General features: G+C 42.2%; 1 protein-coding gene and 1 long non-coding RNA gene across 6 annotated transcripts in view; both read left to right on the top strand.

Moving 5' to 3' along the window:
* The window catches only part of LOC115149363 (mucin-5AC), a 30,314-nt gene extending 18,335 nt beyond the window's left edge, over positions 1-11,979 (top strand). The window contains exons 15-25 of one of the 5 annotated variants that reach the window (XM_029692170.1): positions 418-844; positions 1,432-1,563; positions 4,119-4,155; positions 4,355-6,398; positions 6,441-6,564; positions 6,727-6,786; positions 6,876-7,135; positions 7,899-8,161; positions 8,669-9,116; positions 9,333-9,639; positions 9,827-11,979. In XM_029692170.1, the coding sequence (XP_029548030.1) occupies positions 418-844; positions 1,432-1,563; positions 4,119-4,155; positions 4,355-6,398; positions 6,441-6,564; positions 6,727-6,786; positions 6,876-7,135; positions 7,899-8,161; positions 8,669-9,116; positions 9,333-9,639; positions 9,827-9,949 (4,225 nt within the window). In that variant the 3' untranslated portion in view covers positions 9,950-11,979. Of the gene's footprint in view, positions 1-417; positions 845-1,431; positions 1,564-4,118; positions 4,156-4,354; positions 6,565-6,726; positions 6,787-6,875; positions 7,136-7,898; positions 8,162-8,668; positions 9,117-9,332; positions 9,640-9,826 lie in introns of all 5 variants that reach the window. The other 4 variants (XM_029692171.1, XM_029692167.1, XM_029692168.1 and 1 more) reach the window with 4 other exon arrangements.
* Positions 11,980-12,818: 839 nt separating this feature from the next.
* On the top strand, positions 12,819-18,378 carry LOC115149365 (uncharacterized). The gene is made up of 4 exons (XR_003866854.1): positions 12,819-13,169; positions 13,979-14,043; positions 15,296-15,348; positions 15,682-18,378. It is a non-coding gene; the product is annotated as an uncharacterized LOC115149365 (long non-coding RNA).
* The last annotated feature ends 7,542 nt before the right edge of the window (positions 18,379-25,920 follow it).

Raw genomic sequence — 25,920 nt, forward strand, 5'->3', positions numbered from 1 at the left:
AAACCTGACTCAGTTACACCAGCTCTGTCAGGAGGAATGGGCCAAAATTCACCCAACTTATTGTGGGAAGCTTGTGGAAGTCTACCTGAAACGTTTGACACAAGTTAAACAATTTAAAGGCAATGCTACCAAATACTAATTGAGTGTATGTAAACTTCTGACCCACTGGGAATGTGATGAAAGAAATAAAAGCTGAAATAAATAATTCTCTCTACTATTATTCTGACATTTCACATTCTTAAAATAAAGTGGTGATCTTAACTGACCCAAGACAGGGAAGTTTTACTTGGATTAAATGTCAGGAATTGTGAAAAACTGAGTTTAAATGTATTTGACTAAGGTGCGCACACACACACTGAAGAAGGTCACAGCCATGGATTGTAGTGGGCAATCTAATTGTTTGTTTGTGTATTTCAGGTATGGTAGAATACCCCAAAAGACACAGCTCCTGAATTACCCTGCAAAGGAGGAGGGGGACTCGCCCTCTGACTCTGCCCCCACTCCTGCCTCAAACGGATCCCCCTCCACTTCCTCCTCATACACCAAGCCGAAAGCCAAACCACCAACCAGAAGGGCCAAAATCAAACCTGGCCCCGCCCTGCCAGGTAGGAAGGGCCAATCAGCGGCCCGGAAACCCAAGCTGATAACCCTGAGGGCATCCCAGTCTGAAGATGATGATGATGATGATGAGGGAGGAAGAGAACAGAAAGAGGAGGCACAGGCCCAGGGGGACCACCACAATCCCACAAGTGCCCGGGAGGAGAACCAGGCGCCAGCGTTTGTTCCTATGAGCCTTCGCTCGCCACAACCCGTCGTCACAGAGGTTGAGGAGACCATGGAGGAGGTGAGAGTGGTGACACACATACCATTTTCATACTACTGAGCTGACATGTACAGCGCTGTCCTGGTTACGCATCCACTATAATTGCTGGAACTGTACTAGAAAGGGCAAGGTGAAAATAAAATATCAATGCTAGCACAGGGCGATATAGATTGGCTCAATGGTTTGAAAGGGGTGACAGAGTCTACAGTCCTGGGGATGTAGATCTTCTCATAATGGAGTCACCTATGTATTTTTAGTTCTTTTTTGGGTTAATTTACAGTGATTGGAAAAGTATTTAGACCCCTTGACTTTTTCCACATTTTGTTGCGTTACAGCCGTATTCTAAAATGGATTAAATTGTTTTTTTCCCTCATCAATCTACACACAATAAATACCCCATAATGACAAATCTGCAATACCCCCATTGGTTTACCCATTCATTCACTCTCTGACTTGCTATTCACAAAACTGCTTTAGTTATCCTAAACTTTTAAATGCAGCACAACCTTCCCTCTGTATGTATTTTTATTAGTTTATTATCAGTTTTATCATGCATTGTTTTTCCATCCTTTAACCTTCCTCCCTGTCTTCCTCTCCTCCACTCACAGCTTGATATCTCTACCAATCTGCATGACGTCCTGGCTCTATCCCAGGATGCATTCTGTCCTGACTTGTCATGCGATCAGGCGCAGGGTGAAATGGGCAGAGTGCCTTGTGAACATCAGTTGGACCTGTTAGTAGTAAGTCATCATGTGCCCTGTCTTGTGTGGACAAAATGTGTTTCCCTATACGTCAGGAGTATTCAACCAGGGGTACTGCAGGGGATCCACAAAAAAATCATAAATAAACTGGATTTTTTAAATGTATATTTTTTATGAATATGTTTTTTTTATGTCAACTTTATTTCTCAACTCCTAATGTTGAGCCAATTACACTCACTGGAGTCAGTTACACTCACTGGAGTCAGTTACACTCACTGGAGTCAGTTACACTCACTGGAGTCAATTACACTCACTGGAGTCAGTTACACTCACTGGAGTCAGTTACACTCACTGGAGTCAATTACACTCACTGGAGTCAATTACACTCACTGGAGTCAGTTACACTCACTGGAGTCAGTTACACTCACTGGAGTCAGTTACACTCACTGGAGTCAATTACACTCACTGGAGTCAATTACACTCACTGGAGTAACTGACATGTGCTTTTTCAAAGTCTCTGCTAATAGGCTACCAGTCAATAGGCTACCAGTCAATAGGCTTCCAGTGTGGCAAGTGCTGCTGGTATGCTTTTTTTTTGCCAGCACATTGCTAACCTCTGTTTAACCAGCTAAACAGCTGCTTCTGGCAGAAATGTGTCTGGAGTTACTTTTCTAGCTAAAAGGTTGGAGTTTGAACTAACAGTATACTTCCTCTTCCAATTATTATGTGGGGAGGTCAAAATAGTTTTTCATTGTCTACCAAATCTATTCATTTTTAAATGTTGATTACTTCTCTTTGCCATTATCATTCACCTAATGATAAGACAAGACGTGAAAAAATATGCTTTTGATAATGTATGATGGTAAGAAAAGGTTGAAGACCCCTCCTTATACAGTGCCTTGGAAAGTATTCGGACCCCTTGACTTTTTCCACATTATGTTACGTTACAACCTTATTCTAAAATGTATTCAATATTTATTTTCCATCATCAATCTACACACACTACCCCATAATGAAAATCAAAACAGGTTTTTAGAAATGTTCTGCAAATTTAATATCACATTTACATAAGTATTACATAAGTATTCAGACCCTTTACTTGAAGCACCTTTGGCAGCAAAAACAGCCTCGAGTCTTCTTGGGTATGACGCTACAAGCTTGGCACACCTGTATTTGTGGATTTTCTCCCATTCTTCTCTGCAGATCCTCTCAAGGTCTGTCAGGTTGGATGGGGAGCGTTGCTGCACAGCTATTTCCAGGTCTCCAGAGATGTTTGATCGGGTTCAAGTCCGGACTCTGGCTGGTCCGCTCAAGGCCATTCAGAGACCTGTCCTAAAGCCACTCCTGCGTTGTCTTGGCTGTGTGCTTAGGGTCATTGTCCTGTTGGAAGGTGAACCTTCGCCCCAGTCTGAGGTCCTGAGTGCTCTGGAGCAGGTTTTCATCAAGGATCTCTCTGTACTTTGCTCCGTTCATGTTTCCCTCGATCCTGACTAATCTCCCAGTCCCTTCCGCTGAAAAACATCCCCACAGCATGATGCTGCCACCACCATGCTTTACTGTAGGGATGGTATTGGCCAGGTGATGAGCAGTGCCTGGTTTCCTCCAGATGTGACGCTGGGCATTCAGGCCAAAGAGTTCAGTCTTGGTCTCATCAGACCAGAGAATCTTGTTTCTAATGGTCTGAGAGTCCTTTAGGTCCTTTTTGGCAAACTCCAAGCGGGCTGTGATGTGCCTTTTACTGAGGAGTGGCTTCCGTCTGGCCAATCTACCATAATGGCCTGATTGGTGGAGTGCTGCAGAGATGGTTGTCCTTCTCCCATCTCAACAGAGGAACTCTTGAGCTCTGTCGGAGTGACCATCAGATTCTTGGTCATCTCCCTGACCAATGCCCTTCTCCCCCAATTGCTCAGTTTGGCCGGGCGGCCAGCTCTAGGAAGACTTGGTGGTTCCAAACTTCTTCCATTCAAGAATGATGGAAGCCACTTTGTTCGTGGGGACCTTCAATCCTGTAGAAATGTTTTGGTACCCTTCCCCATATTTATGCCTCGACACAATCCTGTCTTTGAGCTCTACGGACAATTCCTTCAACCTCATGGCTTGGTTTTTGCTCTGACATGGATGATAAGTGTTAACAGGATGCACCTGGGCTCAATTTCGAGTTTCATAGCAAAGAGCCTGAATACTTATGTAAATATGGCATTTCTGTTTATTATTTTTAATAAATGTGAAAGAAATTCAAAACCATTTTCGCTTTGTCATTATGGGGTATTGTGTGTAGATTGAAGATTGTTTTATATATATTTTTTAATACATTTTAGAATAAGCCTGTAATGTAACAAAATGTGGAAAAAGTAATGGGATCAGAATACTTTCCCGAATGCGCTGTACATCAAAACCATCCCTGCTTCAGCCATGTTGTTATACTATGTTTTGTCATATCACATTTGATTTATATAGCACGTTCCACAAGGCCTCAGTTTTATATTGAGGTCACTGGGTCAAGCACCCACCTGGTTCAAGCACTTCAGCTATTTTGCTCCAGATTGTGGATCTCTTATGAGGACTAATGTGTTTTTTTGTTTTTTTCATTCTAGGATGTAATTGACTTCCTGTCTCCAGATAACATGGAAGGTTGGTTGGTCATTTCAAGAGCTGATATCTATTGCATCCTCTTAAGTAAAACATTCAAAAACCTTTCTCCCTCTATCCACTAACTATAGAGTGTTAATTAAACAGTCTCTCTCTTCTCCTCGGTCTGTGTTCCAGTATCTGATCTACCTCTCAGCACTAACTATAGAACGTTAAACATTCTCTCTCTTCTGTGTTCTAGTGTCTGAGGAGAGCTACAACGAGGCAGCTAGAACCTTACTGGCCATCGGCAACCTCACCCACCTGTCTCAGGCTGCTGAGGCCTGCACTGCAGGAGCAGATGATTTCATCACTGAAGAATGTTCCAATGAGGAACAACAGTACCATATGTCATCACAGCCCGCTGACCAATCACAAACTAGCACCACTCCTTCTGAATCTCTGACCCCTGACCTTTGGGTCACTGAGGAATCACTGACTGCTGAGGATTCTGTCCCTGTTGCCACGTCAACAGCCTCTATCCCAGTCTCCAAGATATCAGCCTATGTTGCAGTCGCTATGACAACAACCACATCTGTCCCAGTCACCACGACAACAAAAATAGCCTCTGTCCCAGTCACTACGACAACAGCCTCTGTCCCTGTCACCACAACGACAGCCTCTCTCCCAGTCACCAGGACAACCCCCTGTATTCCAGTCACCACAACAACCGCCTCTGTCCCAGTCACCACAACAACATCCTCTGTCCCAATCACCATGACAACAGCCTCTGTCCGTGTCACCACGAGCACAGCTTCTGCCCAAGTGCCTCAGAGCAGTGACGCGCCAACTCAGGAAACCACACCCGCAGAGGAGGAGCCTCTCAGACATGGGGAGGGAACTGTTATTGGACACGCCTCTCATGTGGAATTATGTTCAGAAGTGTCCAAGCAGCAGACGACCTCACAGACCAGGAGGAGCCGCTTCCCTAAGGTCAAACCCAACCTGGGCCTGGCTGCCAGGACCACACAACCCAAACCAACACATCCTACAGAAAATATTACCACACAGCCAAAACCACCACAGTATACCATCACACAATCAGAACCACCACCACAGCCTATGCTGAATATCACTGCATCCTCAAAACCACAGCCAACCAAGAATATCACCACAGAACCACCACTGCCTACTGAGAGTATTACCACAGAGTCAGAACCACAGCCCAAACAGAGAAGTACCACACACTCCAAGCCACAGCGCACTGCAAATATCATCACACACAGAGAACCACAGCCCATTCAGAGGACCAGAGTAGCCCATTCAAAGCCACAGTGTACACAAAATATTACTACGCACACAGAACCAGACCAGCCCACACTAAATACCACCACACAGTCAGAACCACACCAGCCTACACTAGATACCACCACACAGTCAGAACCACCCCAGCCCACACTAAATACCACCACACAGTCAGAACCACACCAGCCTACACTAGATACCACCACACAGTCAAAACCACCCCAGCCCACACTAAATACCACCACACAGTCAGAACCACCCCAGCCCACACTAAATACCACCACACAGTCAGAACCACCCCAGCCCACACTAAATACCACCACACAGTCAGAACCACCCCAGCCCACACTAAATACCACCACACAGTCAGAACCACCCCAGCCCACACTGGATACCATCACAAACACACTCTCAGAACCACAGCCCATCCCAAATCTTGAGCAGCCAGGCCCAGGTACATGCAGAACCAGAGCCACAGTCCCAGAGTCACCTCTGAGGTCATCAGAAGAGGAGAAAGGTCGCGATGGCCCAAAGGAATATACGTCCTCCTCCCTCAGTGCTGTAGGGTCTCAGTCAGGAACATCAGACACAGACCAGCCCAAACAGACTGGTCCTCCAACCCGCAGAGCCCGTTTACCTAAACCCAAACCCAACCTGGGTCGCACCGCTAGAGCTGCCACACGCACTTCATCCCAGGTACCAGAAAGCAGAAACTGCCCTGTAGCCCAGACACCAGATGTGGCTACCAGGCCCAGCTCTGAAGTCCAGATACCACATGTTGAGGCTACCAGGCCCAGCTCTGAGGTCCAGATACCACATGTTGAGGCTACCAGGCCCAGCTCTGAAGTCCAGATACCACATGTTGAGGCTACCAGGCCCAGCTCTGAAGTCCAGATACCACATGTTGAGGCTACCAGGCCCAGCTCTGAAGTCCAGATACCACATGTTGAGGCTACCAGGCCCAGCTCTGAAGTCCAGATACCACATGTTGAGGCTACCAGGCCCAGCTCTGAAGTCCAGATACCACATGTTGAGGCTACCAGGCCCAGCTCTGAGGTCCAGAGACATTGCACTGAAGTTCAAACACCAGAGGCTGATGAGGTTCCCATGGAAATACAACAGATTCTCCAAGTCATCCCCCTTACTGACATCATTGATGTTACCCAGGTAAAGTTATTATAAAAATCAGCTATTAGTTTAGCCGTAAGCGCTATTTTACAATTCAATGTGTTCCAACAAAAATGTCTGATTGTCTTCCGGTTGCATTACCGTAATGTGCTTTTAGAATGTGTGTCTGATCTGTGTGCCTTTTGATGTTTGTATTCATAGGAGGAAATACAGCTCATTCACCAAGTCACCCCCCTTACTGACATCATTGATGCTACCCAGGTAATTCATGAATTGTATTCCTACCACAGATGTCTGGTTGCGTGTGGAAATGTGCTCCAAAGATGTGTGTCTGATGTTTGGATTGACAGGAGGATACATCTCTCCTCAAGGAGGAAATCTTCTTCTCTCAACGAAGTGATGCTCTCATCACACAACATTCAGAAAGTTCTGGATCAACTGTTCTGTTGGACCCGGCCCAGCCAGACCCTGATGAGCCCATCTTCATCCTCTCCCTGACTGAAATCCCTTTCATCCCCACGGAGGAGGAGTATGGCTGTACGTCCCAGACCCTCTCCGAGCCCCTCTCTTTTCTACCGGTCGCAGACGCATGCTCTCAACTGCAGCAGAGGTTAGTGCCTGTCTGTCAGTCATCACAAACCCGGTCCACTTAGTTTCCCCCCCAGATGCAATTTATCCAGTGGTGTAAAGTACTTAAAATACTTTAAAGTACTACTTAAGAAGTTTTTTGGGAGTATCTGTACTTTACTATTTAAATGTATGACAACTTTTACTTTTACTTCACTACATTCGTAAAGAAAAGGATGTACTTTTTAATCCATACATTTTCCCTGACACCCAAAAGTACTTGTTACATTTTGAATGCTTAGCAGGACAGAAAAGGTCCAATTCAAGCACTTATCAAGAGAACATCCCTGGTCATCCCTACTAGCTCTGATCTGGTGGACTCACAAAACACAAATGCTTTATTTTTGAATGATGTCTGAGTGTTGGAGTGGGCCCCTGGCCATCCGTAAATATAAAAAACATGAACAATTGTGCCATCTGGTTTGCTTAATATAAGGAATTTGAAATGATTCATACTTTTCCTTTTGATACTTAAGTACATTTTTGCAATTCCATTTACTTTCATACTTAAGTATATTTAAAACCAAATACTTTTGGACTTTTACTCAAGTAGTATTTTACTGGGTGATTTTCACTTTTACTTGAGTCATTTCCTATTAAGGCATCTTTACTTTTACTCAAGTATGACAATTGAGTACTTTTTCCACCACGGAATTTATCTACCATATGAATGTACGTTCTCGATATCTCTCTCTTTTGTGCTGTCGGTCTCTTGTCACCTGACATATGCCTCTCCTCTCCTTCAGCAGTGATATTGTTGGTCCTGGTGGTGGTTTGGAGGAAGGGTATGCTGGTATCCTCTGTAAAGCCCCTGAGCCCATGTCAGTGGATGAGGTCGTCCCTCAACCCACGTACACCAGTATCAAGGAAGTGGAGTATGGCTCCACAGCAGGCCCAGTAGATGTGTGTGCCTCAGCCAATCCCTCAGAAGACTCCATGGCTGATGCGGAGACTAAGGAGGACATAGATCCTCCTTTTAAGAGGAAAGTGCCAGAGAGAGCCAGGAGAGGTGGGCACAGAATACACAGTAGTTGTACATCTAATACAATGTTTAACAGACACATGGTTTCCATCGTTTGTTTGTTCATTCAATGCCATCCATTCATCCATCCTTTTATCCCTCTATCCATTCTTCTATCAATCCATCTTTCTGTCCATCCATTCATTCATCCATCCTTCTATCAATCCATCCATTCTTCTATCCTTCTATCAATCCATCCATTCTTCTATCCATCCAGGCTATCTTTCTATCCATTATCCATCCTTCTAGCCATCCATCCATCCATCCATTCTTCTATCCATCCAGCCTATCTTTCTATCCATTATCCATCCTTCTAGCCATCCATCCATCCATCTATTCTTCTAACCATCTATCCATCCATCCTTGTATCCATCCATTGTTTTATCCTTCCATCCATCCATCCTACCTATCCATCCTTCTATCTATCTATCCATCCTTCCATCCATCTATTGTATTGTGTAATATGTTTTTCATATAGTTCTGTCTGTGACCTAGGCAAACTGCAGATGAGACCTAACACAGCAGTAAGGAAACAGCCCAGTCGTTCGGTCCTAGCCAAGGAGGCTGTGTCAGCCTCCACCTCAGACCATACCACCATCCCAGAGACGGACCATAAGACAGCCTCCACCTCAGACCATACCACCATCCCAGAGACGGACCACCCCACAGCCTCCACCCCAGACCATACCACCACCATCCCAGAGACAAACCACCCCACAGCCCCCAGCCCCCCAGCCCAGCCAGGTCCCTCCCTCACAGAAACAGCATCAGGAGAGGTGGCGGCTGAGGAGGCACAGCAGGAGATTGTGGGCCCTTTAGACCTCCCAGAGACAGAGGAGGACACGCCCACTGGAGGACATGAGATGGAGGACAGTAGGTCCGGGGCGGAGTCTCAGGTTGCCCGTCAAATGACACCGCTGGCTACGAGTGGCCCCTTGAGCAGGTGAAGATTCTAATACCTGTCAATCTCTCCATCTGTCTCAGTTTGTACTATCTAACTCCTCAATAAAATATGAAATCTCAAGTAGTTGAAAGGACCTCATGTTGAATTATAGTTGTTGATTGACAGGACACATTCGGTTAATGTTTTCCATTGATTAGATTGATTGATTAGGAATAATTATTGATTTAACTTCTTTAATATTCCTTCCCTCTATAGGCCTGGTAGAAGACCCAGAGGATTTCTTTCTTTCATGTCCAATAAGACCAGCACCCCTGCAGCTACCCCCTCTGCCCCTCCTCGAGGGCCCAGAGCAGCCTCTCAGAGGCCCCAGGTCAACACCACCCGGCCAGGGGGGAAACGGGCGGCGCCAGCCCCCTCCACCAGAAACACCACCATTAGTTCCACCAGAACGGTCACTAGGCCAGACAGTTCCCCCAGGGTGACCTGGGAACAGCCCTTTGATGTCCAGGCCTTCCACTCAGACCCAGATCCCAGTACTTCCCAATGTACTACAGCTACCAAGGTAAAGAGATGGACAACATGTGGTGATATTTTATCTCTGCAAAATTGCACTGAACACAAAAAACATTGATCTACCATTGTGGGAATAATCTTGAACGATCAGACACAGAATTATTATTGTGCTTCTATCCTACTCTCTCTCCCGCTCTCTCTTTCTCTATCTCCCTCCCCATCTCTCTCTCCACTAGCCTTCTCAGGTGCCAGCCACCCAGCCCAGTACGTCTACCTGTGTAGACAGCTGTTCAGCAGGCGAGGAACCCCTCAACGTGTCCCAGTACTTCTTCACTGAGGTTGAGGAAAGTGAGGGATGAGAGGGGGAGTAAGTGAAAGGAGAACAGGAAGGCACTCTCGGTTTGAATCAAACTGGAAAACAAAATGTTAAGAAATCCATGAAAGATTGCGCTTGAGAAAAATCAGGGTTCTTTGCACGTATGTTTGTGTATGTAGCAGTAAAATTACGTCTCTGATTGTGGTTATGCTGTTTCATGCTTGCAGTGAATACATTTGGCCACAAGATGGCAACAGGGAAAACAAACAAGTGAAAATGTATCTTCAAATCAGAAATGTTTTGTCCAAACTGGCACCTAGAAGCTTTGCCAATGTCCCATATTGGATGATTACATTTTGGGCTCTTTCACCCCAATCATATCATCTAGCCTTTTGGGTAATCTATATATTCTAAAATATATTTATTTGGTTATATTTTTTCAAACCTCACAAAGCTAGACATTCATGGTCATTTTTCTCCATCTGCGTACAAGCAGAATACTTGAAATCAGTGTTAACTCACTCTTCTACATCGGAGAGTTTGGCAGTTTACTCAGGGACTTTCACATTCAGATTTGTGTTTTTATTTGAAGCATTGTTTACGTTTAAATCGGAAACCATTGTCTTAAAATGAGCATTGTATATATGTTTATTTTAATGTAGATCAGATATACTGGAAGGGGTGTATTCCCTGAGCATTTACGGTTTTTCTTTCTTGGTGCATGAACAAGACCCAGCTTGAGGGACACCACAGCGATGTCAACACTTGTTTCTTTATTTCATGCTACCTGAAGATACAGGAAATATATTTTCAAATGGTTCTGCACAGAAACCTCTCATTTAATACATGTACAAGTGACAAACTCACAGAAACCGTGCACAGGTCACGAGTCCAATTTCAAGGATTTATTATGTTCTGCAGCCACTGTTCAAACTAACGTAGCTGTTATGTAGCTCATGTGAATACAATTTTATACGTTAGTGTTATGTCTTGCTACATTATAGAAAACTGAGTATAGAAAGGTAAAATAAATGTATAAGAATGGTCAGAGTGTACTTGAAACTGGACTAGTGTAGAACAGTCCTGCTGCACACTAAACACTGCTTCTTGCAGACCACCTATGCAACCTATGCAACCTATGCAGAACCTTATGTTCACATAAGAAATATGTTACGAAGATTTTCAAAAAATATTGTGCTGTTATTTTGGAGAAGATAGCATGGATATCATCTTAGTTAGGCTCAACAGAAATTAAGAGGACACATGATCTCAAAAGCCTTAAAAGTGCAATGAAAACTTCAGCATTTGAGTGTAGTCTTTTTTTTTTTGCTGTGTGTGTGTCGGGGGATGGGGGAGGAATGTGCAGATGTTTAATTTCCAAGCAGCATAGAGAGGCAGTGAGATCGAAGAGACGAGGCTGCATGTTACTAGGTGACCTCACTACATAAATATTCCACCCTCACAGTCAGCCCTTGTGCAGTGTCACTCTTCTTTCGGTCCATGTTGAATAGGGATGTAACGGAATTCACTTTTATAGACCCCGTGCTTTTGAATTAATGAGGGGTTTTCCAACAGTTTCTGTTCTGCCTTAAAGATGTGATAAAACACTGCAATGGGAGGCATTACTTGCCAGTCAATGTTTTAAGCCAGTATGAACTCATCACTAGTAATGTCTGTCTCTGATTATGAACATGCAATGGTAGATTGTCATAAACGTTTTTGTGGATAACTCCGAACCACTAATTGTGGCGATAAACTGAATACTGTAATCTGTAATTAAGTGTAATCAGGAACCAATTAAGTCAAAATATAGGGAATAGTTGAAGTGCATTATCCTCCAGGGAAGAAGTGGTAGAGCTTCCGTTGATAGTAGACGTTCAAGGGAATCCACATCCAGGGTCCAGTCTGGGTGAATTACACAGGTGTATTTGATTTGTACTCGTGGGTCCTGCATACCATAGGGCGGCGCACAGTTGGCCCAGCGTCGTTAAGGTTTGGCCGAGATAGGCCACCATTGTAAATAAGAATTTGTTCTTAACTGACTTGCCTAGTTAAATAAAAAAATAAAAAATACCATGTGCACGGTCACGATTTTGGTATGTATACTTCCGTTATTCACTACAATAAACAAACAATGGAATCTACTGGTGCTTCCCAATAATAGTGCATTTTCCCCGAATTGTGCCCTCATTCACTATTTACCACAAATCTAAAATCATTGGATTGGTGGAGGCATGACATGGACTTGTGGGAGTTCCCACTATATATCAGTAATTGCCTTTAAAATCAGTGAAGGGAAGTGAATACCGTTTGGGAAGAAGGATAGATCATTGGGACATAACCTACATTTACATATCTATGGTTTTAGTACAGCCTCCTACTAGTAGGGTTTCGGTGGTAGGACCTATCGACAACGCCACCACCATTTTTTACCGTGTCGTACACTGAATTAAATCGAGTGCACCTAATTTCTGAATTCGATTATGCTGAGCCGTGGGGTATTGGTCTATGGCCCGTGACGTGACCGAGCAAAAGCGGTGAGGGAGGAGCGACATCAAATGGAACAGTATTCTGCGCCGCTCTGTGATGTTGTCAACATGGTACATCGTCCAGAAACATACAATAGCTATTTTCCATAGAATTTATGTTTGGATTTTTTAAATAGTTTTCATTGGAAGGCACTTTTGCATGTGAAAACACCGAATCCTGCTCATTACTACACGTGCTTAATTACGTCACGTTTGTTTATGAGCCGATTTCTCCATCAGACAGAGTGTGGCACCAAGTTCGCGCCCTGGAAGCAACCTGGTTTCGAACTCAATAGAGTCAACTTTCAGCCGGTGCAAAACACGCTTACAATGGCGCCCGGGCAAGATTCATCGAATCCCCTCAATGTTTAGAGGTTGGCTCCACCGGCCTTCGCTCTGATTGGAGAAGCTGTCTCTCCCAGACAGAGGGGGACCTTGAGTTACCGCAGACTGCCGAGTAAGCACCGAGCAGTCTGACTGTACACTACTGCAGATGTAATGGGGGGCCTGGCCCCGAGCCAACAGCTAGCTAGTTAGTTAAAGACGGTGGCAGTTGGGTCAACGCAGCCGTGTATGGTGTTCTGTCCCCGCAAGGGTGCTTGCCGTTTTTACTAGCTACACGTATGCAACATTGTGCCAGTAAAATTGAAACTTCATCGGCGCCAGCTAGCCGCCCCACCGCTAGCTGGCTAGCGAACTAATGGAAATGACTTTAGTATAACGGGACTTCAATCTGTAAGTACATTTAATTACAATGAGCTGTTCGATGTTACTTATTGAATCTAGTTAGCTGGCTAGCCAGTAGCAACATAATTGTTTTATTTTTGCCGGTCTAACTACGTTAGCTAGCTAGTTATGTGGGTTAGCTAGCTAGCTCACTAACTAGCGAGCTGCCAAGCTGGCATGGCATTTTGGTGTTGCACTGTCATACAGCGCGAGCCAACCCTAGCTAGCAGTTTCAGGCGAAGACTGAATGCAAACCCCTTTGTTTGAGAGGCTAGCAAGACGGCAAGTACAATTTGCTTGACGCAAACGCTAGATTATTGCTTGCAGACCAGCAAATTTATGCAGCAGCATTGGTATTTTAATTTAGTAGCTAGCTATATTTGTAATATTATATTACTTGACACATTACGATATTAACTGTAACAATCACAATGTAGCGCGGTGTATTGCTGTTCAATGATACATTTGTGAAGCACCGGCAGGTGCTCATTCAGGGATTGCGTGAATCTGTATTTAGACGGTGGCAGTTGCAGCCGTGTATGGGGTTCTCTCCCCCCAAGGCTGCTTGCCGTTTTTACTAGCTACATCTTTTTTTTAGTCAAAAAGATGAAGTCATTTTTTTTGTCTGCCTTCTGCACACATGCATTTGATAATACGCTCTTACTGCATGGCGCATTATAGTGCATTGCGATGCCGTTTATTTAATATATACTGACTGTCACTGAGTGCTTGATCTTTCTTCAATTATGTCTGTAGTGCACTTATGATAAAACATTTGTGTGTATATATATATATATTTTTTTTTATTTATTTCGCAGTCCCACACTTGCCCTGATGCCAGACTGACTATGCAGTAGAAATGCGGCTCTTGCAGATAATCAAGGTAAAATTTGATGTTGCCCTGTTACAATTAACATATCTCAACCTAACCATAGATAGGATTATTAAAATCAACATATTGTCAAATGTAGCTCTAGGCTATTGCTTTGACGTGTTATTATATTGTTTTATCATAATTTGCTCTATGTATTGTCTGTGTATTCAAGACTATAGGGGAACAGTATTGCTATTGGCAATATAATCTGCATTTTAAACAATCCATGGCAAGTATTATGATCCATGGTAAGTATCATATCCTAAACTAACCAATGGTGGAAGGAACCTATAACCAAATCAGAACATCACACTAAACCAGCACCAATCAGATGCTGTAATGATACAAGCATGCCTTCCCTTGTCCAATCAGAGTGATATACCGGTATTTATGACCCAATCACAGCTTTAGCTGGTACAGCATCATCACTACTGCTCAGCATTGAGCAGGCCTCTGACCAGTTATATAAGTCCATGGCTCCAACGCAGCAGCACTGTCTATGCTAGCTCAAGGCTGCCTGTGGGTTCAGTGAGTTCGAGACAGCCTCAATGCAGTGGACTGCCGCTGGGGGAAAAATGTGACCTCGTTTGACTGGTGTTGCCTGGAGGCGCTCCAAGCTGCAGTCTGGGAAGTGGAAAGGACAGTCTATGTTTTAAACAGGTGGCCTTCCCTACTGCCTCTACTTTACTGTATTGTAAATATAACTGCCGCTACTGTACTGTAAATATAACATGTGCATTTAAACTACTAAGTCATGTTAAACTACTAAGTCATGTTAAACTACTAAGTTGCGGTAAAGAAGGAAGGAAGGAGTTAGGAGGGCAGATTCTCTCCAGGAGTATTGAGTTCAAGTTATGTGAAAATTCTAGGAAGGGCTAGTTTGGTTGTTTTTACATTACATTTTTCTCCGACCTAGAAAATGATTTTCCAATGTTTGTGTGACATCCAGCATTCTAGTTCAATATTGCAAGAGCTGAGTCGAACTGTTTCATCATAAAGATCCCCTTGAGTCTGTTTTGACCATTTGGATTCAGAACATGGATTCCCCAGGAGTAGGCCTAACAGTTATAGTCTACTTTATAATATGATGCTAGCTTAAGCAACAGTAAATGTGTTTTCTCAGATCCCTTATTGTCTTTTCTGTTTTTGTATTGGCTTGTCTCGTTGTGAGTTCTAGAGTAATGAATTGCAGCTAGGGATCACTGACTCACTGTTCATGAATCAAACAGTTATATTTCATGCTTGTCTCTCTTGGTTTTAGGTACTAGTTCAACCCTCAGACTGAAATTAACAGGCTATGATGGCTCCCCTGAGGTAAGAACAGCCAAGTCCATTAATGAATGACAGTGCAGTGCTACTGTATTATTTAATGGACTGTAAAGGTGTCATTATCTCGTTCTAACAGCTGATACACATCCTGAGAAACCTGCTCTAGCCTAGGCTAAATTGTGGTTAAAAAGGTTTCCTAGTATTATGTTGTGAGACCCAAAATCTCTACATATAGCTGAATTTACAGAAGCTTCCTCAGTATGATGTAATTGGAAAGTCTTTTGGCAAGTCTCAACCTAGAGTATCCACACGAGCAGTCGTGTCGATTTATATTATCATGTCGAAAATTTTGAATTAACTTTTTCCTTTCTTTCACAGAAAAGACTGCAGGTCACTCCCGGTTGGACCAAAGGGGAGCAATAACAAAACAACTCACCAGTCCTTCCCTTCGCTCCTTCCTGGGAGAAACAAAACACTGTCATCATAAAGAACAAATGGGAGAAAAAAAAATCTATTTTAATTTCTGATTTTTGTAATCATATCTAAAAAAAATTGGGGGGAAGGGAAAGGGGGGTGTGGGGGGGGTATAGATGACATCATGATGACTCTGAAGTTTCATACCTTCTCTGTCTATTTTTGTGATTTATTAACACATTAGATAGATGTACAGTAGCTTGTTAGGGACTCTAAGCCTTGATGATATGTTTGTTTTCAGGAAGGAGAGGAAAAGCCTAATGACACAAAGCAATGTAATAGCACAGTCTCCAACAACAGAGACCTAACCTGATCCCAGGTCTGTTTGTGCTGTCTTCCATGGCTTTGGTGACTGCACAAACGGATCTGGGACCAGGCTAGCAGAGACCCACGTCTACGTTTACGAATTCTACAGGTGGCCCCTTGTGGGCTGAGTACAGTAACTGACAGGCAGCAGCATGTCATCCACTCTGCCACAGAACAAAACACAGTTCAAACAGCAGCATTATCCTCCTATTTATGTTTTAACACTCACTCAGTTCTACCTGCACTGTTCACACGCTCAACTGCCGTATGTGATCGCTCCTTAACACAGTATTAAGCTAGGCCTAGACCTGTATCATTATCTCTACAAAACACACTTCAACGTCTTGGAAGGGAGTGGTTGCACCTCGAAGCGTAACCATTCAAACGTTGGGTTCACGATTTTACGTTTTAACAGTCCTAATTGCTCTGCTCTTTTAGGTGATTCACACCCTTCAGCTCTCAAATTCTTCTCTCATTCTCAAAACTCTTAATATTTACACACTCTACAGTATTTACTGAGGCTAAGAGTCCCCCTTTTTCCATGTTGGCTAGTAAATGCTTGGTAGTGTGTTTTTGTATTTTAAACGTTTATGGTTTTAAGTAGATTTGCTTTTTTAAAGTTTTAGAATGTTTGTTGCTAGTATAAAACCATGTGTAGACAGTTATGTATGCTGTGATGTAGCCTATAGAAGTAGCTATAGTAGAAATGCATTGTTCCCTTGTGGTAAGTGAGTGAGATGCTGCCACGGAACTGAGACACTGATGATTGGTGCTATTTTGGACTTTAATCTGCTCCTTGGAAAGGTAGCTGAGATGGGTTTTCTTGTTTTACTTTCACATTCTGAGTAAAGAAGGTGTTGGTTCTTTGTTGTCATGGTTGTTGTAACTTGGTCTGGATTGGCATAGTTTTTCTCTGTTTTCTGTGCGGCTTTCTCATTGGATTTAAGATTTGAGGAAATATAAACTTTTATCATGGTCAATGTTTTACTAAAGGAAAAGAGGATTCATGTGAGAAGATTTGAGGATATACCATGTTGATGGGAGCAATCACAAAACTGCAATTGTTAAAAACACTAGTTACCCTTTAATACTGACATGTGCATTCAAAGGTATACAATGTATCTAGTAGTACCCAGCACTGGTCACTTTTAGAAAATGTTAAGCTTTTTTTAGTTGGTGTGTTTTGATTGACAGACAGACAATCTCGAAACCAGGAGTGCAGTTCCGCCCCTAGCATGTTTGTGTGTAACGGAGATCTCTTAAGAGATTTTGCACACTTACGAGTGAGTTAGGAATTTGTCACATGGAAACATATAGAAGTCGCCACAGCATAACGCAATGTTAATGTCTATCTGCTTCAAGTTGATTAGAATAAGTAAACAGTAAAACGTAAAATGAAGGTTATTTTTTGAAAAGTCATGCTTTTCAAAAATGGCACTTGAGAGAACTTGATAGAGTTAAATGCTAAAAGGAATGAACACACTCCATGTGTTTTAAGGCCCAGCCTGTTTGGGTTTGGGTTCAGGGTTTCAACTTTTCCTCATCTTCTTCACCAGCTGGATATGACTTAATCCTATAGAGTCATGTGACTTAATGTTAGTTAACGTGAGACTGGAATCACATGATGCATATAATCTTGTTTCAAAAAAATTAAATACATTTTTCCAAATGTAGCATAAAGTTAGAATAGAACAATCTTTTTAATTTATGTATTTTTTTAATGATTTTGTAAATTAATGTTGATGAGAAGCTTACTTTGTTATAAAACAGACGAACTAAAACCAAAAAGCTTTTTGTTTGTAGCTATAGATTTAAAATATCAAAGTAATGTCAGTATTTGCAGTTTTGTCTTTGCTTCCCTGTTAATTTATTTTGTTAAAGATTCTAATATTAATATGATAATAACCAACTTGAAAGCCCATGTTATTATTCTTTTGTCTTCCATTCTCCCTCGATTCTGGGGACCTTTTTGTACCAGCATGTTCTAGTGTTATTGATCGCTTGCTCTCTTCCTCATTGAGTTGATTTGTTACACATTTTTCCTCTTGCAGTTCTTTCCTTTCAGACTAGTTAATATGAAAGCTGTTTTGTACATAGCAAAGTGAATAGCATATACAGGATGTGCTGTAGTGTGTTGAGTCAGGTATTCAGTAATTACCACTGTATATGGTTGGAAAAAAAACACGATATGCCAGCTTTGCAAAATTATTACAACGATGCACTTAACTTACAGTATCCCATGTACTTTTTTTTGGCAATTTTAAAAGTTGTGCAATAAATATGCAAGCTTGTAAATTTGTGTTTTTATTTGAATCTGTTGATGTTGCTGGAGTTTTTCCAGTGTTGTAGGAAACTTGTGCAATTGTGCTTTGTTCGAGAAATTGATCCTGCCGCGTCATGGAATACGGAGTTGCAAAAAGTAGTCATTTTCAAGCAGTGGTTTATAGCCATCAGCAGACAGTTCAGACAACAGTTCTGACAGCAGTTCAGAGCCGATCCAAAGCGTGATTGTATAAACCTGTGGCGTCGAAGAGGATATTACTTACAACATAGTTGGATGAATCTTTCCCACCCCAAACCACTTTTCTACTGACACAGGCAAACTAAGCTTTAGGACACATATTAAGTGCAAAAACTTATCAGAGCAAACTCACCCAGAGATAATTGCTTTTCAGGGATAAATCAAGATGCATTGGAGAATTGTGCATTGATATGATGGCAAAATGGTAATACACTCCCACACAAGGACATCAAATCCCTCTTTCATTCAATATCGAGGTCAGTTTTACACATAGAAAGGCCTTATTAGCAGTTCTGTTAGATTCAGGGAAAGTTTTGGAGCATTGCATGGAAAATGCTGTCGAGGAAACGGAATCGAGCTAACGCTTGGCAAACAATTTCATACCCAAACTGCAGAATTGTGATCTTAGGACTATAGCTAGATTTTGGGAAACTTCCTTCAGTACTTCTTCTCTTTGTGTGTGTGTGTGTGTGAATGAGCTTGCGCGTGTGTGTGTGTGTGTGTGACTGGTGTGTACATTTTGTGGGCGTAGATGTTGTCTTCCACTGCAGGATTTGAGCTGTGTGGTAAAGTTGGGTTCATGCATGCAAAGCCCATTATTCCCTGACATCTGGGTACAGGCAGGAGGGTCTGGTCAGATAGAGCAGAACCACTGCTGAGTCCTCCCTCCTTTCCTCCCTCGTTCCCTGATGCTGTCTGTTTCTGTGACCAGCTCATTCTAATCTCATCAGCAGCTCCAGCTTTCAAACGCCCCTCTCTCTCTTCCTTCCTCTGGACCCCTCTCTCTTTTCCAAAACAATACCAAGGATTCCAAGTCGGAAAATGTTTTATTGTCTGCATTGCAGAAAGATGGAAAAAAACACAGACACAGGAAAGTTTGCATTCAATTTATCATCAGACAGTTGTGTTATAACGTTCAATTTATAGATGTGTGTTTGACCTCTTCTTAGTAATTACTGTGTCAGGGTGGTGCCTTCCAAGCCAGACTTTAAATCATACTCTGGCGGTGAAGGCTAAAGCACTGTGTTGTATACTTCAAGGCACTGTGTACTGTAGCATGGTAAGTTATGGTCCACTGGGAGTCTGGGACCAGCTCTTTCATAGAATAATTTTATCAGCCGTCTACCCCTGAGACCCAGGACATTTTAACTTTCCTAAGGAAAACATCCATTCCAGACACATGCTCACGAACACACAAATGCTGCAGTTTTGCGATTTTTGATGTTATTTTGTGATGTTATTTTAGTGCGCATTGTATAAGGGTCATCAGCAATTAATGTACTGCATTTGAACAATGTGGATTCCAGTTATGCTCCCTTAGACTTTGATGCTGTACACACACACACACACACTTATGACATCAATTTCCTAACTTACCGTATAACATCAATGATACATGAGCTTTCAGCTTTTTCAGGCTTCTTCAGTGCATGAGTGTCTGTGGCAACACAGGATCTTAATCACTTACTGTTATTTTAGAGTGAGGACAGGATCAGGAAATACCTCAGGAGCAGTCTGTACGATCTCCATGAAACCAAAGGTGATTTCTCTCCTTAAAACCCAACTACATGGCCTCCCAAGTGCTAGAGGTGTCACTACAGACCCAGGTTCGATCCCAGGCTGTGTCGCAGCCGGCCGCGACCGGGAGACCCATGAGGCGTCCGAACCAACTACAAACTAATGAGACCCCACTGTGGAAAGGATATATTCTCACAATCATGATGATGTTCTCTATTCTGTCCTACGACACCCTCTGCCCCCCTTATTAACCTTGTTTTTTTATGATTTCTATTTTTACTGTCTTTTTTGTAACTTACAGTATGAATGTATTATTCAATGCATTTCTCTGGGTTATAGTAGTAAAGGCCAAATTCAATATTTTATTTTTGTGTATATATATTTTAATACCTGTAAGGGTCCTAAAATTCAAAATCGAATTGTTAAATGATCCATAGTATGACCATCTTATACAATTCCGTATGTCTGACTGCAGAGAGATGCTTGGGAAAATGGTCAGGAGGACCAGCATGTGTGTGTTTTCAGGGGAAGGGGGCGGATCTGATCTTCATCACCTAAGACTTGACATTGGTTAATCAATTCTCAAATTTTTGCTCAATCTTGCATGGTTTCTCAAACAGCTGTAACTGTATATGCATTCATAAATCAGGTCCTTTCTTGTGTTGGGCTCTGGGATGTAACAACTGTTGAACATCTGAGCTTATAGTTGATTGTGGGGGAAAGGGGTAGAGTGTGTAAGAGTACGTGTTTGTGTGTATGTATCCCACATCTGTTGCTAGGGGTAAGGATGTTAGGGACAATATAGGAGGAATCACAATAATTGTTTGCTAAAATAATAATTGCTTAACAAAAAAGTAATGTAATGCAATGGCAATCCTGGTTATAGGTAACAATCCTTTGTATGAACTGCCAACATTATTACGCATATTAATTGTTAATGATGGAAATTAAGATACGCACGATTTTTAAATATATGTATATGTATTTTGAATAGTTATATATAAAGCAAATTGAGGTGAGAGCATTGGAAATACTTTTAGAGATTAATCTGCTACTGTTCTGTGGGTGGAACTGTGTTCTCTTTTTTTCGAAGGATAGGTCCTGGCCTCTCGGGGGGCCTAGGGATCTGGGAGGACGGGGGTGGTCTGCCGGTCACTGGGATGACAACCCAACTTGGGATGGAGAGGGGCTTTAGTGGGTGGAATAGTCGAGAACAATTGGAGGGTTACTTAGTAGCAATGCAAATATCATGGTACAGCTATATGGACACTCAAACACTATGGTTTTAATGGTAAATTTACAAGCATACAGTACCAGTAAAAAGTTTGGACACACCTACTCATTCCAATGTTTTTCTTTATTTGTAGTATTTTCTACATTGTAGAATAATAGTGAAGTCATCAAACTATGAAACAACACATATGGAATCATGTAGTAACCAAAAAAGTGTTAAACAAATATTTGAGATTCTTCAAAATAGCCACCTTTTGCCTTGATGACAACTTTGCACACTCTTGACATTCTCAACCAGCTTCATGTGGTAGTCACCTGGAATGCATTTCAATTTACAGGTGTGCCTTGTTATAAGTTAATTTGTGGAATTTCTTTCCTTAATGCGTTTGAGACAATCAGTTCTGTTGTGACAAGGTAGGGGTGGTATACAGAAGATAGCCCTATTTGGTAAAAGACCAAGTCCATATTATGGCAAGAACAGCTCAAATAAGCAAAGAGAAATGACAGTCCATCATTGCTTTAACCTCTCTGGCGCATGTGGGACGAACTCGTCCCACCTACGTAACAGCCACTGGATATCCAGTGGCGCGATTTTTGAATCGTTAGAAATACTATTACTTTAATTTCTCAAACATATGACTATTTTACAGCTATTTAAAGACAAGAATCTCGTTAATCTAACCACACTGTCCGATTTCAAAAAGGCTTTACAACGAAAGCAAGACATTAGATTATGTCAGCAGAGTGCCCAGCCAGAAATAATCAGACACCCATTTTTCAAACTAGCATATCATGTCACATAAACCCAAACCACAGCTAAATGCAGCACTAACCTTTTATGATCTTCATCAGATGACACACCTAGGACATTGTGTTATACAATACATGCATGTCTGTTCAATCAAGTTCATATTTATATCAAAAAACAGCTTTTCACATTAGCATGTGACGTTCAGAAAAAGCATAACCCCCGCAAACTTCCGGGGAATTTACTAACAGTTTGCTAAATTACTCACGATAAACGTTCACAAAAAGCATAACAATTATTTTAAGAATTATAGATACATTACTCCTCTATGCACTCGATATGTCCGATTTTAAAATAGCTTTTCGGATGAAGCACATTTTGCAATAATCTAAGTACATAGCCCGGCATCACAGGGCTAGTTATTTAGACACCCACCCAGGTCAGCCTCCACCAAAATCACATTTCCTATAAGAAAAATGTTCTTACCTTGCTTGTTCTTCGTCAGAATACACTGCCAGGACTTCTACTTCAATAACAAATGTTGGTTTGGTCCCAAATAATCCATCGTTATATCCAAACAGCGACGTTTTGTTCGTGAGTTCTAGACACTATCAGAATGCTACATCACGGTCTCGAGCATGGCGCATTGGCGTGACAAAAAATGTCTAAATATTCCATTACCGTACTTCGAAGCATGTCAACCGCTGTTTAAAACCAATTTTTATGCCATTTATCTCGTAGAAAAGTGATAATATTCCGACCGGGAATATGCATTGAGCCTAAACAGCCGAATAAAATTTCTCCTCAGGAGCGAATCTTGCACGCGCCTCATTCAAAGGTCCTCTGAGCCGCCACTTGCCAAAGGCGATAATGTGTTTCAGCCTGAGGCTGCCTCGTAAACCTTCAGGTATTTCCTGGGTTCTGAGAGCCTATCGGAGCCCTGGGAATTGTCACGTTACAGCTAAGATCCTTACTTTTCAATAAACAGATGCAAGACGCACGACTCCTTGTCAGACAGGGTACTTCCTGCTTGAAACCTTGTCAGGTTTTTGCCTGCCATAGGAGTTCTGTTATACTCACAGACACCATTCAAACAGTTTTAGAAAATTCAGAGTGTTTTCTATCCAAACCTGAACAATAATATGCATATTCTAGCTTCTGAGTTGGTGTAGGAGGCAGTTAAAAATGGGCACATATTTTTTCCAAAATTCTCAATACTGCCCCCTAGGCCAAACAGGTTAAGACATGAAGGTCAGTTAATGCGGGAAATGTCAAGAACTTTGAACGTTTCTTCAAGTGCAGTCTCAAAAACCATCAAGCGCTATGATGAAACTGGCTCTCATGAGGACCACCACAGGAAAGGAAGACCCAGAGTTACCTCTGCTGCAGAGGATAAGTTCATTAGAGTTACCAGCCTCAGAAATTGCAGCCCAAATAAATGCTTCAAGTAACAGACATCTCTCAACATCACTGTTCAGAGGAGACTGCGTGAATTAGGCCTTCATGGTTGAATTGCTGCAAAGAAACCACCACTAAAGGACACCAATAAGAAGAGGAGACTTGCTTGGGCCAAGAAACACGAGCAATGGACATTAGACTGGAGGAAATCTGTCCTTTGGTCTGATGAGTCCAAATTTGAGATTTTTGGTTGCAATTGTCGTGTCTTTGTGATACGCAGCGTAGGTGAACGGATGATCTTCGCATGTGTGATTCCCACCGTGAAGCATGGAGGAGGTGTGATGGTGTGGGGGTGCTTTACTGGTGACACTGTCAGTGATTTATTTAGAATTCAAGGCACACTTAACCAGCATGGCTACCACAGCATTCTGCAGCGATACTGACCCAACCCAACCTGATTGTGGACTTGACCTCCACAACCTCACCCAACCTCAACCAAATTGAGATGGTTTGGGATGAGTTGAACAGCAGAGTGAAGAAAAAGCAGCCAACAAGTCCTCATCTTATGTGGAAACTCCTTCAAGACTGTTGGAAAAGCATTCCAGTTGAAGCTGGTTGAGCGATTGCCAAGAGTGTGCAAATCTGTTGTCAGGGGTTCACCTTGGGGTCATGATAGGGGTTGTACCAAATGTTTGATGTATTATAATAATTGATTATGCTTATGTTGTATTAATAGAAGGGGAGGGGTTATAAGACCCCTCCCTCCTTACATTTATAGGGTCCTAAACTACAGAGTAACAACATATATATTCATTATAAAGGTTTAATATTGTTCCACAGTCTTTTCTAATCTCTGCCTCTTATAAAGAAGCTGTCTTAGAAATGTGTGACTGTGAGACAGAAGTCTGCAGGGAGTGTAAGAGATAAGAGGTTAGTCAGACATTCCACTATAAATCAACTTGGGGAGTGGACATTTACTCCTAAGATTTTAGATAACACAAAAACTCTGTGTCGGCATGGTTTTGGTCTCATGAGTAGAAGGTAATGACGTAGGCAGTGACATCACTAAGATATATGACTGTAGGAATAATAAAACAACTCGGACCCTTTTCTATTTTGCAGAACTTACTCGGAAACATGCGTGCTATGTTCCTGTTGTCAACTTCTGTCTGCAATTGCATTAATAAATGAATGATTGATTTCCTTAAAGATATTATATCTGCAATATTAAAGCTGATATACCCCTCCCCCAAAAATAAGGCCAAAAATAAATAACAATTCCATATGTCAGCTTAGAAGCCCCCTCCTCCCAACAGCTTAGACTTTTAATAATTAAATTAAATAATTAAGTTGAGAGATGGAGCATTAAGAGTGTGGAGCATTTGGCTCGGATGGTTGACTGTATTACACTCTTGAGGAGTGGCATAAGAGGACATCAGAAGTTACCTCTTTGTTAGGCAAGTTGCGTCTGGCTGTCCATCAGCCTTATTTACTGGATTAATTTCCATTGGTCTGCAGCAGACATGTTCCAGTAGGAACAGATCTCTGTGCACTCACTACACAACAACCTCGGTGCTAGAGGTTTGTCTGTAGCAGAAGATTTCCACAAAGGGGACACTGTCCTCCCATGACAGTCTCTGGATCTGTTTAGGCATCAGACATGGAACAGGCCCTGAGGTCATGCAAATTTTATTGATGTAATGTAGCAATATCCCACTAGGAAGTACAGCTACTGTACTATATATCCCACCAATATCTGGTATTTAAACTTTATGGGTAGTTTGCATTTACTAATATATTTTGAGTCATAGCTATTTAGTTCTGGTACGTACTTCATTCAGATCTGATATTTATATGGGGACTTTCCATAGAAATTGCCTTAATACTGATACATCCTTGAGTCCCAGCTGTTTCATCTGGATAACACAGATGTCTTCACATTCACTGGATAAATAGGTCTGTCATAAACCAGGAAGGAATAGGAGGATGTTACAGTTTCCTGTTTACATCAAGTTGAGTGCTTCTGGCTGCTGGCTCTTGTCCTCTAGGAAAACAGGATGTTTAGAGGGCATAAGACATGGATAGGCCCATTATTATAATGTAGTCCCTACAGGATTCAGTTGGTTGAAGAACTTCAGTCTGCTACAACGGAGTGCTTCAGTATGCTAAGAAGAAGATGAAATGATTACACTATTTCTCTGTGTTTACATTATTGAAAAGGCTAAACAATTAAATGTCTCTTGCAAATAAACATAAACCCTCTCACCTAATCCATGAAACATTCCAAAGTACAGGCGCACTCCGTTCATGCTTAGCACAGTATAATCTTCTAACACTGGGCCCTGCTCATATCCTTTCTTTGAAAGAGGTGAAGGAGTGCATTTGGCACAGCCTGCTGGTATGCTGCCATAACACATTA

The sequence above is a fragment of the Salmo trutta genome, chromosome 15 (assembly GCF_901001165.1).
Source record: "Salmo trutta chromosome 15, fSalTru1.1, whole genome shotgun sequence".
In the NCBI taxonomy this organism is placed as follows: domain Eukaryota; kingdom Metazoa; phylum Chordata; class Actinopteri; order Salmoniformes; family Salmonidae; genus Salmo; species Salmo trutta.